Here is a 13,757-nt window from a genome sequence, read left to right as displayed (position 1 = left end):
ATAGACAAGCTATGACACCATACTGTGACCCTTTCTGGGAAGACTAAATAGTTGAGGCTCCCCATAATGCTGCTAGTTCAGGGATGTCCCAGAACCTCAGGAAAAGAAGGAAGAGCCTATATAGTCTACATGACTTCAAACTGTGTGATTTCTGACTCTCATGAGCCATAGAAAACATATTGTCTTCTCGCGTGCAGATTATTTCCGTTTGACTCTGAATTGAGGGTTTTGTTGTTGTCACTTGGGTGGACTTTATGTAATCTTCTAAACATTCTTTCAGAGATACACATGGAAAGCTTATGGATAAAATGGTATGACTGAACTTCGCTTCACAATAATACAGAAAGTGGGGGGAGGGATAAAACAAGATTGGCCCTGAGCTGGGTGATGGAGACATGGAAGTACATTGTACTCTGCTCTCTGCTTTTGTATGATATAAATAGGATTGAATATTAAAAATGAAATAAACTGTTAATTTAAAAGTTGCTGCTTGATACAGGAAAACTCATTTAGTATTGCTTGATGCTGCTGATGTCATGAAGGAGTTCTGTGGGTAGGTTTCAGGAGTATAATAGGAAAAATTACTGAAACAATTGTAAAGGAGGAATGCTATTTTTATGAAAGTTTAATGAGACCGGGCTCAATGGAAAATATCAAGATGACATTCAAAATGTACATTTAGAATATTCTTTCAAAAATTGAAAAGGAAAGCAAACAAAAATACTACATGCATGTTTTTAAAAATACTATATATGGACTTTGCTTCTAAATGACCTGGGATGAGGGAGAACAGGGTAAGGTTACAGATGAAGCAAGATTGACCATGAGTTAATATTTGTTAAACCGGAGGAATGACCACATGACAGTTCACTACTTTTACATATGCTTTATGTGTTCTATAGGATAGTTTTTAAAAATAAAACATATATCACATGTCCAAAATGTGACCATTTACATTGAGACAGTATTAATTTTTATGATTTAATGAAATATAATATTATGCTCTTTTTCTTCCTTCTCTTTTGACTCTGCATTTTCTAATATATTACCTTTTGTTCATTTCTCTCCTCTTCTCCCATGCCTTAGTTTTGTCTGTTATATGGAACCAAGCTGGTATTCCAGGAGCGAGCCTGGTATCTAGAACATAAATATTTGACTCCCATGGCCAGCACGAAGATTAGGAATCAGGTAAGGGTCCCTGATGTGCAGAAGAAACCCTTTGTGCATCAGCTGTCAGCTCTTTGCTTTCTTAGAAAACAGTCCTGTCAATCTTTTATCGGTTTCCAGTCATGGATTTTTATGCCTCTGGGACTTCATATACATGTTTTCATTGCCTACCATGATCATATTACACTTCAGAGTTTAAGTGACAAGGAAATGATTCACTGTGCATGAACTTTCTGACATGAAAAGCAGAGGAGGGAATCAAAAGCATTTTCCTTGTCTTGGCAAAAAAATAAAGTATTAAGTGATTTTCATTTTTCTCCTTACCAAAACCTATTAATTCATTCTTCATATTCATAAAAAAAGACCTGTGGTATTTTCATGTCAGAGGTAGCAATGAAAATTCAATGTGATAGCTACAAAACACCTGAAAATGAATATAGAGCCAAGGAATCACCACCCAAATGCTGCTTTAAAGAAAAAAAATATATACAAAACAGCATAATCATCTGTAAAGCACACTTTCTGAGGTTTTCTGAGGGACCTGTCTTCCAGGCCCTCCGTTAGACGTTATAACATAAATAGATATAGTCTCAATCGCTGCCTTCAAAGGAGCTTATCATATACAAGGACACAAAACTGCCTTTAAAATGCAAATAATAACACAAGGAAGCAGAGACTTTCCAATGAATAATTTCAGAGTTCAGAGGACAGAGATCATGTAGGAGTGAATGTCATTCTTGTACTAGACCCTCGAGAGTGGAAAATTCCAACAAAGAAGTGGTACTATTGAAGAGAGGGAGATGCAGTTGAGCCTTCAGACAGGGTTGGTGAAGTAGTAAAATCATAGAAATGGGAGTACTTGGGACAGACATGTTAAAAAACAGCGACAAGACCAGTTTGGCTGACATCTCAAGTGAAAGCCTGGAGAAATCTGCAGGAGAGGCTGAGGTGGACACTGAAGAACCTTGAAGAGTCTTTTTCCTTTTCAGGGAACAATGATTATGAAGCAAAGCATGTGGAAAGATGTTTCGGTTATCTGTTGCTATGTAACAAATGACCCCGAAACTTAGTGGCTTAGAACAGCCAGTTGTTATTTCTCAGGATTCTGCATCTGAACATGGCTCAGCTGGATGGTTCTGCTGCCTGAGGTGTCTTCTGGGACTGTGAAGGTGGCTTCTTCACTCTCACGGTGGTCACCTCAGCTGAGGTGGCAGGATCATCTAGGGGCTGCTGGGCCAATGTGGGCTTCCTCACAGTACAATAGTGTCAGAAGGACTGACTGTTTTACATGATGACTGGCTTCTGGAGAGGAAGTGGAAGATGCCAGTCATCTCAAGGCTTGGCCGCTGCTAACATAGTATTACTTCAGCTGCATTCTGTTGGCCCAAGGGAGCCTCAAGGCCAGCATGGATTTGGGCAAGAGAAGAGACTTCACCTCTCATTGTGAGGTGCAGCAGGCATATATAGGGAAGGAAAAAATTGACAGCAGCTATCTTTGGACACTGACAACCTTCCAGAAAGAAAATGCCCACTTTAGGGAGAGGAAAAAAGAATACTTAAAAAAACAAAAAAAAAAAAGCTACATGAAGAAAGATTTTAAATCCATGAGATTAGATATTCCAGTGATATAAATGAGATAAATAACACATCAAAAGAATGCTGAGTAAAAGAAACCAACTTTCATATACAACACTGAAGTGCTTTTGTATTGCATTAGTGCAATATGCTTGCCACACTTTTCATTTACTAGATACTTGTAGCAGCCTGGGAGATAAGCAGGAAGCAGTCAGATGCTTTGGAACAAACTATCTGTAGGGCTAGACGTGGGTTGTTGAGAACTATAGGACATCTCAAGGCCTTCTTTTGCAGATCTCAGTGCTGCCAGCCATGAGCACTCACCCCTCCTCTGGGCTCCCTCAGTATTCCCAGAGGGAAGAATGTAGTGTACTTGGCACAAATGTTTCCCTTCCCACTTCTGCCATGCCCCTGTGAAGGGATTTCAAGGTTTCAGAAGTGTTATTAATAGCTTCTTTTCACTAAAATGTCTGGGACCCTTGGCCAACTAGAGGTGCTTAACAGGAGTGGGCTTGTGAATAGGTGAAAAGGGGACAGGGTTGAGTGAATTACTGAAATTAATCTAGATGCTTTCACATGATAATTCTGCAATTTTACTGATTCTTTCTTTCCTTAGTTGCATCTAATATACTGGTTAATTCATCCCCTAAATTTTTGATCCTCTTTGTTGGGATTTTTATCTTTAAAAATATTTTTTTTTGTTTTCTGTTTTATATCATCTATATAACTTTTTAGTTTCTTATCCCCTAAAGATATATTCAGTTTTGTCTTTGATTTCTTTAGGCATTGAAGCATAGTTATTTGATAGTCTATAGCTAATAATCCAAATATCTTAAGACTTTACCAGTCTATCTCTTTTTGCCCAGTATTTCTGCTTTGTGTATAGTTATCTTTTAATATGTGCTGGTCATTGTTTTTGAAAAATGTTTTGTGAGATTTACATGAAGGCCAAATTGAAGGCACCTTCTTTCCCTCATAAAGCATCTGAAGGTGCCTTCAGTTTAAGACCAACTTAAACCAAACTCAGGACTTGAGGTTTCCTGTAAGACTCAGAGAGTTTAAATAAGAGCAGTAAGTCCTTCACCCTCCCCCAAGGTCATAGCTGTTTGGTATCCAGCTCATTGTAGCAAGGGTCTCTATTAAATTTCTTGCCTAGTTGCTGGCCCTGGTTTTGACTATCACCACCGCTACTGCCACCGCAGCCACCATGAAGCTGTCAAAGTGAAAACTCAAAGTTGCTGAAAATGGCAAATGCCTTCAGGGTGAATGCAACTTTCTACTTGTTTATTTTCTTTGGTTCCTAACTTTCCCATAATTTTTGCCATTATTATTTTGCCAGATCATAGGTACTTTGAAGAGGATTCCTATATTTTCTCTAAAATTTTGGTTGTTTTCAGCAGAACAGTTTAGGGGAAAAAATCTGGTTCTTTATTATCAGAAACAGGAAGCTCCTTCAATGTTATACCACTTGACCCCACAACAGCCTTTTTCTTATCCTTACACACAGATGAGGAAATGGAAACCCAACATGGGAAAGTAACTTGCCCAAAGTAACACAGCTAGTGAAAACCCATATTTCTCTGACTTTAAACATTTTCATTTATTTTATTTGGATAAAAATCAGCCTTAGCTAATAACAACAAGTAGACCCCACGTCCAGTTCTTGGTTTCTAATACCACTTTCCAGTAGAAGGAAGCAGAGTCCTTGGACTAATGATAGATTCTAGGACTGGGGCAATGAATATCTAAGATGAGCCTGGAGCATCTTTTAGGGCTAGAAAGTGAGAAGGTGCCCGAGTGAAAACAAACAGAATACCCCAGGACTGTGGGGTTATGCCAAAGGGACACTGGAAGGAGCTAACTGAAAGAGTTCCTAATGGCCAAAGCTGGAGCAATTTGAGCAACAAAACAAATAATGTAGCATTGGATTATAACCCAAAGTATAAAATAATTAAACAGAAGTCCAAAATGATATAAATAAATGATTAAACGGATCCATAAATGGGATCAAAGAGACCATTCTTTCTTACTAATGTATGTAGATTCTTCCCCCTTCCCTTGAGTGTGGGTTGGACTCAGTGATTTTCTTTTATTTTAAAGGACAAAGCATTGAAAGGGAAAACAGTTACTGTACCTTGAAGCAATCTGGCAGATCCCCGCTTAACCAGGTGCATAAGGTGAATATCAGCGGTAGTAATTGTGTTGATGGCATGCACTTGTGACATTGTATGGTGAGACGAGCACTTCACTCTTCCCCCAAATCCATAACCCGGATCCAATCCTGAGGAAAAAAAAAAAGTCAGACACAACCAGATGGAGGGACGGTCTACCTAAGACCTACGCAGTCCTCCTCAAACTGCCAGTGCATGAAAGACGAGGAAAAACTAAGAAACCAACACAGGCCAGAGGAGACTAAGCAGACATGATGACGAAGCACAGTGTGGTGTCCTGGATTGAGTCCTGAAGGAGAAAAAGGACATTAGTAGAAAAAATGGTGAAATCTGAATCAATCTATAGAGTATTAATATTAATGTACCAATAATGACTTCTTAGTTTTTACAATGAACCATAGTTATGTTAGGTGTTAAGAGAAGAATTAGAAGAAACTAGGTGAAGAACATATGAGAACTCTATTATCTTTGGAAATTTTCCGGAAATCTAGAAGTATTCCAAAATTAAAAGTTTATGAAGAGGAAAAAAAAAAAAAGCATCAGGGAGTCACAATCAGCCTGGGCTGATTGTAAGTGATAAAACTTCAGAATATGCAGGAGTTATGCTAAAACTCTAGGCTAATGATAATAAGCAATGCATATATTTATGCTAAAAGAAAACAAAATTTAATTTCATTCTCATAAAGATCTTCCAGGTAAATAAGGCTGGTAACAGGCCCCACTCAACGACTGAGTAAAACTAAGAAACAGAAAAGTTAAACAACTGGCCAGGATTCTAGCTGAGCCTAGAAACCGGAACTCCTAATCCCAAAAGGAGGTGGATGAATCAGCATCATCCTGCTTGTGTGACCTGAGTTTGGAAGCTTCACAGAGGCCTGCCTGATGGCAGAGGGAGTAAAATCCATCTACACGCTGCAAAGGCAGCACAAGTGCCCCGTTGTCCAACTGAAGCCCTCAGGAGAGGGGGTTGGGGTTTGTTTTCTTTTTAAACTCAAGTGTCTCCCCTACAGCCCTTCCTAGCTGCGATAGCTCGATAGCTTGGTCCTCTCTTTTGTTGGGAACTTGATTGTTGAGAGAGCTCATCCACATTCTTTATCCTGCATAATCCCCACAAGCACCGGTTAGTGTGGCTAGCTGTTAATCCACTTTATGGATTGGGAGTCTAAGGTTTATTTGCTGCTGATTTAAGGAGTGGTAAAGGTGAGGTTTTTAGCCTGTTCTCCTGTTCCCTCAAAGTAGGTAGGGCCTTGGCTCAAAGGCAGTCCCCGGGCATTGCCCCCAGGGCTCCATTGTAACAAGGCCCTTAAGTAAAAGATTTCTGTTCCCTTTTCATTATTAGGTACTTTTGCAGGGTGTGTATGTATAGAACAATTGCGCAATTGTGGTCTTTGTTCTTGGAAACTTTAGTGTCCAGGCATTATCTTGTTTCATTCTTCATTAACCTAGACAGTTGTGTTTATTTTGCTTCAGATAATTCTCAGCATTAGGGACTAACAATCAGCCAAGGCTCATTTTAAGAAGGCAAGCCTTTCAAAATAATCTAATAGTTAATGATTGCGTATCTTCATTAAAACCAACTTCATTTTGCTTAAAAAAAAAAGACAAAATGAAACAAAAATTTCTGCCTTTTAAAATGATGTATTTTATTGCAAATGGCCTTGGGTCTTCTACTTTTTATGCCAGCCCTTAAAGTAAATTTCAGTTTTAGATAGAGTAGCCTCATTTTTCTCAGTGAAGTGTTTCCTCCCTGAACTCCTAGGCACACCTCTCCTGCTCTGTCAGTGCCCACCAGCACTGGAACAGTGACTCTTGGTGACATACAAAGAAGAACCAAGTACATGTAGACATGTGGTCAGCTCACGCCAAGAAATCAACACAGGGGAAAGCTTTAAAGTTTATGTGTGTTGAGAGAACCACAGCCCAGCTGTGGGTTGCAGATCAAAAAAGACCCTATTCAGTGTGGTAAAAATAATACTTAGCAAAATGTTAAATCAGGTTCTATTTCCTGCCCCAAACCCAAATAATGGAGCCACGTGAGAAAGCATATTATAAAGGATCTGCAGGAGGTCAGGGAGGACTACATAACCCAACCCAGAGGCTATGGGAGATAGCCTATAAGAGTAACAATGTTAAAAACCAAAAATTCATTCAGGAAGAGAGAAAATAAATACCAATCGTGACCATGTCCAAGCCATCTTGACACTGCCCCACCTACCCCAGTATTTGATGATCTTACACCAAACGTTGCCTTAACGTCCTATTTGAGTCATGACCTGTCAATTTCTTCCTAAGTCACACTTTCTGGAGCAACAACAGATGCCTGGCACTTTGCTCCATCTGAGTCATTCCCCCATGCCTTTAAGACTGTTTTCATTTTGGTATGCCCACTGATGTGCTAGGATGAAGCCCTGATTCACCAGGACAAGTCTCAGTCCTCTCCTATACCCTTGCCAGCAAATGGACACAGGAACAGACCCAGGCCCTAATAGCCTTTGTGAGCTCCACTGAAAGGAACCGTCCTTTCTCTGCTCAGGGACCCAGCGACAGCAAGGAAGTCATGGAAGACTGTTGATGGCAAGTGACCTCTTGACCTGTTACCTGCTCAAGTCTATAACAACCACTAAGGTTTGGGTTTTAGTTTCAGTTTAGCCAAACAAATGGTTGAACCAACAAGGGGGAAGAACATTCAAGCCATGGATTGATGGGTCATTCAAGTAGTTGAGATGTGCCACATTGATTTCAGTGACACACTGATTTATTCTCAGGGAATGTGGCTTGGAGTAAGAATGTGCAGAAGTGTGGCAGACACCAGACCCCAAAAGCCAAGACGCTACTTTGCACCTTTGAATTCAGAAGATGGATCGTGTTTATTTGCTATTTTGAACTGAGTGTAGAATATAAATTCAGTCATTGCCTTGTGGCCAAAAGGCTTGGGGTAGAAGAAACAAAACAGGAGGGAAATTTAGGGAGGAGTTCCAAGCTGGAAAGATGGTGTTAGAATGTTAGCCTTTCTCCTCAGATCTCAACTTCAAGAACATATACATCATACCTGTACCAATGAGGCTTAGAAAGAGTACACATGCCCTTCACATCTTACAAACGCAGTAGGGCTGCTTTCCATGCTGCTTCTGTTAAAGGTTTCTTTTTAACAGACACTCAGATATCCTATTCTTCTGTTTCCCTTTGCCAAACCACCTCGATCAAGGCAACTTAAGAGATGCTCAGATACCAGAGTCAAATGCAATGTGAACTGGGGTTTTAGGCACAGGATGTTAAAAGCACACTTGTACCAGGAAAGGGAGGTTGAGTTTCTCACTTCTTTGGCCTCATTTACTACCCACAGACTCTTGCTTTTCTTTGTAAGGAATTTGAGAAGGAATCTTTGGTTCCTCACCCCTGTCCCACCCACCCAGCAAGGTCCATCTGACTTGGCTACAAGCAAATGATGAGGTTATGACACTTGCTTGTGTCCTTTAGGCTGAGTGGAGAAGCCAGTGTGGAGTATAACCCCAAATACCCATTCCATCCGGGTGGGGAGGGACATCTCCTGTTTGGTGGCTTCGGTCAAGAAGCTAAGGTATGATGAAAAGACAGCGCAATGGAGTGGTCATACAGGGAATGCGACTGAGTCGAATTTTAGAGTCTTCGTAGATTTGAAAGCATCCCCAGAACTTCTCTTCACTTCTGTAGAACCCTCTGGTTCATCTCCAGGAGACAGCAGGGACCAACTAGAATATGAATGCATCCTGGTCTACCTTCTTTTTCCGGAGCCAAGAACTCAAAAAGAGAGAAAAGAAAAATACCAATACCAACAGAGTGCCACTAAGAAAGTGGGAAATCACTTTTCCCTTCCCCTTTCCCTTTACCCCTGGCCAAGCCTGTTCTTCAGCAGCTTAAAATACATTGTTGAACCTAAAACATAGGCCACTCAACTGAGGTTAAGAAAATGTAAGTGGGATTTGATTTCTTCCATTTTCCAGGGACCCTGAGGTCACCATTCCTGCCATCCTGGTTTCCGCATGGCAGCCACCTGGTCAACCCTCATGCTTTGCCCCATAGTACAGATAACTTGTTAGAACCATGGGAGGGAGCAACTTGTTTTGCTGAGCTCCAGCCTCTGGATTCGTCTGGCAGCTGCATTATCCTGGGCTCCTTGGGGTGATCCTTGAAATGCTGGGTAATGGGGGCATCCTCCATGAAAGTCTCTGGGTTCATCCCCTTACCCCAGCATGCACAGCAAGAATTTCCCACTGGTGGAATTTGTTCCAAAGAATAGCTGTATTACACCAGAAAGACCTTTCAGGAGATGGGAGTCAGCTGTGTCTAAACAGATTAGGGCAGACCCTGTCACAGTTAAGGACAAGGCGGGTTTTATTATGATTCTTTAATAATAAAATTTAAATGAATTATTGAACTTAAAACAAGAATGATCCCTACTATATCCATTTTGGTAGAAATTAATATTCCAGCTAGAAATGAATATTTTTTACAAAATAAATGTGTTTGTATTTGCTTTTCTTTTTTCTGATGCTAAGTTACCTTTTTCCTTTGATTTTAGAAGCTTCTTCTAGGGAACTGAAAGCACTTGGTATTAGGAACTATGCAAAGAAAGCAAGGAGGGGTGGCCCCATTTGAAAGCACAGACAATGGACAAGACCCACTTGTGAGAACCCATGAGTCTGTAGAAAACCAAGACTCTTCTTTATGCTCTTTCCCTGGATAGCTGGTCATTTCTATCACAGAACTATCAGGCATTAATTCTATAATCAAACTGGCTATTGCTGAGACAATGTAAGAAAAATATCCAGCTCAAGTGTGTGACTTTTTGCAGGGTCTTTTGGGGTACAGGTGATCTATTTCTTAATCTGGATGATGCTTACATGGGTATGTTCCTTTTGTGATAATTTAGCAAGCTAGAACATACTCATCTGGTTGCACTTGTAGGAAATAATACAGAGATTTCCTATCCTTTTACCTAGTTTCCCCCAGTGATGTCAGCTACAGAACCATATTGTAATACCACACGAGGATTTTGACATGGATACAGTAAATATACAGAGGTTTTTCATCACCACAGAGGTCCTCTGGCTATTTTATAGGCACACCCTCTTTCCTTCCCTTGCCTCCCTTAGAATCCTTAGCAAACATGAATCTGTTCTCCATTCCCATAATTTTGTCATTCCAACATGCTGTGTAAATGGGATCACGTAATATACAACATTTGGGGGCTGGTTTTTCTGCCCAGCATAATTTCTTAGAAATCCATCCAAGTGGTTGCATGTGTCAGTGGTCTGTTTCTTTTTATTGCAAAGTAGTACTCCATGGAGTGAATGTAGCACACTTTGTTAAACAATTCACTCATTGAAAGATATCTGGTCTTCTTCCAGTTTTGACTATTAGGAATAAAGCTGTTATAAACATTCATGTATAGGTTTTGGTATGAATATAGACTTTAATTTCTCTAGAGTAAATACCCAAGAATGCGTTTGTTGGGTTAAATGGTGGATACATGTTGATTTTTTTTTTAAGAAATTGCCCAAACTGTTTTTTCAAAGTGGCTGTAACATTTAACATTCCCACTAGCAATATAGGAGTTGGTTCACGTCTTCACTGGTCTTTGGTGGTGTCAATATTTTCTATTTTAGCTGCTCTGATAGGTACACAGTAATATTTAATTGTGGTTTTAAATTGCATTTCCCTAATGGATAGTGATGTTGAACACTTTTTCATGTGTATATGTACCATTTGTATATCCTTCTTGTTGAAATGTCTGCTCTGGCATCTTTTGCCCATGTTCTAAATGGATTGTTTGGGATTTTTCTAACTGTTGAGTTTTTAGAGTTCTTTATATATTCTAGATACTAGTCCTTTGTGAGATACATAGCTTGTAAATATTTCCACCTGGCTTGTCCTTCCATTTTCTTAACATGGCCTTTTTCCAGAGTAAAAGTTCTTAATTTTGATGAAATCCAGTTTATCAGTTTTCCTTTTGTACTTTTGATGTTGATGCCATGTCTCAGAATTCACCTATCCCTAGGTCCTGAAGACTTTATTCTATAGTTTTTTTCTAAATGTTTTTTACTTCTACATTTTACATATCAGTCCATGATCCATTTTGAGGTTTTTTTTTTTAAGATTTTTTAAAAATTTATTTATTTGACAGAGAGAGATCACAAGTAGGCAGAGAGGCAGGCAGAGAGAGGAAGGGAAGCAGTCTCCCTGCTGAGCAGAGAGCCCGATGAGGGGCTTGATCCCAGGACCCCGGGAACATGACCTGAGCCGAAGGCAGAGGTTCAATCCACTGAGCCACCCAAGTGCCCCTTGAGTTGATTTTTGTATAAGGTAGAAGACTTAGGTTGCGATCCATTTTTTTGGTCAAAATGTCCAATTGCTCCAGGAAAAGTTTGTTGAAAGGTTATATTTCCTCCACCGACTTGCTTTAAAATCTTTATCTAGAATCAGTTGGACATATTTGTAAATAGTATTGCGTATTTGATTTTAAGTGTCTACATGTCCATCACTAGTATATGGAACACGATTGATATTTATATATTGATCTTATATCCTATAATTATTATTATACTTACTTATTAATTCTAGGAATTCTTGCAGATTCCTTGGAAATTTCTCTCTTTTATAAAGGTTTATTTATTTATTTATTTGAGAGAGAGAGAGAGCTGAATTGGAAAGGACAAGAGACGAAGAGAGTGTCTCAAGCAGACTCCATGCTGAGCACAGAGCCTGACATGGGGTTTGATCTCATGACCCTGAGATCATGACCTGACCTGAAACCAAGAGTTGGACACTTAACCAAGGTGCTCCACCTTGGAATTTTCTATAGAGACAAACATGTCATCTGAAAATAGGGACAGTATTTCACTGGATATAGGATTTGGGGACAAGGATTATTTTCTTTCAGTACCTGAAAGTAGTTTTGGCTTCCATGGTTTATAATGAAAATTTATTGTTATTCAAATCTTTTTCCCTTATAAGTAAAGTGTGGTATTTCTCTCTGCTTTCAAGATTTTTTGGAGGGGTGGGTCTTTAGTTTTCAAAAGTTCATCTATGATGTGCCATGTGTGGATTTCTTTGAGTTTATCCTGGGTGAGGTTTGCTCAACTTTTTGAATTGGTTGGTTTGTGTCTTTTGGCCAAAATAGGGGTTTTTGGTCATTTCATCAAGTGCTTTTTAGTACTGCCCTCTTTCTCTTCTTCTAGAACTCTAAGTTCGATCTTTTGTTCTAATCACACATGTCCCTGAATCTCTGTTGTTGTTGTTTTCCAGTCTATTTTCTCTGTACTGTTCAGAGTCAGTAATTTATATTGTTCTGTTTTCCAATTTACCAATCCTTTCCTCTATTTCCTACATTCTGCTATAGAGACTATCTCCTGAGTTTTTATGTTGGTCCTTGTATTTTCAGTCCTCACATTCCTATTTGTTTTTTTCTATTTCCTGTTTCTTTGCTGAGATTTCCTATTTCTTTTTCATTTCTTTCAAGTGTGATCATAACTGCTTGTTGAAGCATTTTTATGATGGTCGCTTTAAAATCTTTGTTGGATAATTCTAGCATTTCTGTCCTATCAGTGTTGGCACATATTGATTGTCTTTTTCTTCAGTTGACTTCTTATTGAAACCTGAACATTTGGGGTATTAAATTATGAAACTTTGGATTTTATTTAAGCCTTCTGTTTTCAATCCACTGCTCCAGTGGGAGAAAAGGAGTACACCACCTCATTACTGCCCTGTAGGGTAAGAAGTCAGTTCTCCATTCAACTTCTGCTGATACAAGTGTTGCTCCTTTTTCCTGCTGGGTGAGGACAGAAGTTTTGGTTGCCAGCTAGGCCTCCACTGACACCTTACTCTTGGTGAGGGGTAAGAGAGCCTCATTGCTGCTCCACACATGGCTTCCATGAACATAGGTAGTGTCTTTATTATCACCATGTAATGGTTATCCTCTTACTAGACCTCCTCTACAGTGCTCCATCTGGAAGTGGAAGGAGTACATCTCTACTTCCAGGTAAAGGAAGATAGTTCACCTATCTATGGCAAAATGAAGAAAATAAAATATATCAAGTTTTTCTATAATGAAAAATATTTTTTTCATTAAAAATTTTATTATGTTTATCCTACTTTTTAGGTACAGAATATTACCATTTAAATAAAGGTGGGAGTCCAGGTTCCCCATGTGGTCTCCAATAACGTGATGGCAGATACCTCATTAGCCTGACAAGAAGACTAGAAGAATGAACTCACCAGTCAGCCTTGAGAGACATGGGTGGTAGAGCTACAGGTTTTCTGTGGTGTTTGGCTGGAGTAGGGTGGTTATTGTCTCAAAATTTTCTGTCTTGCTTGGCTGCCCCTTTTTATTGAGAGACCATCTTTTCCTGGGATTTTTGTCTGCATCTGTTGATGTTCCTGGGTTGCCAGCTTCTTTAGCTCTGAGTGTGGGATACATGAGGTAAAACGGGAACCCGGAGAATTTGCCAGTGTGTCACTCCTGAACTCCCAGTGTCCCAGTCTTCTCCTCACCTTTCAGAGTTTCCTTATGTTTGTTATATATATAATGTGCAGGGTTTTCAGTTGTGTTTAGTGGGAGAATAGGGAAAGATATATCCATTCTCCTGGAAGTGAGCTTTCACTGATTTTTGAGAAGAAAAAATGGTATCTGATAGAATGCTTTCTGGAGAGCTTCCTGAGTTCATTTGAACTCAGATTAGTGACCTCCCTGGATCTTCAGTTTGTTGAGTCCTTCTTCATTTGAGCCATCCCCAATCCCTCTGTTCTCATCCTGAAGGGTCTGCCTGCAACTCTTTCATGCAGTGACAATACTTGACTTTATATGGA

The 13,757-nt window shown here is 39.6% G+C and overlaps 1 protein-coding gene across 1 annotated transcript in view; it reads left to right on the top strand.

Annotated features, from left to right (window-relative positions):
• Positions 1-13,757, top strand: part of ACOXL (acyl-CoA oxidase like) — a 132,298-nt gene that overhangs the window by 105,910 nt on the left and 12,631 nt on the right. Inside the window, exon 6 of the mRNA XM_080812790.1 lies at positions 1,087-1,188. Coding sequence (XP_080668916.1) covers positions 1,087-1,188 — 102 coding nt within the window. The remainder of the gene's footprint in view (positions 1-1,086; positions 1,189-13,757) is intronic.

Source organism: Martes martes (genome assembly GCF_963455335.1).
Source record: "Martes martes genome assembly, chromosome: 9".
NCBI lineage: Eukaryota > Metazoa > Chordata > Mammalia > Carnivora > Mustelidae > Martes > Martes martes.
This window is presented reverse-complemented; position numbering and strand designations above follow the sequence as displayed.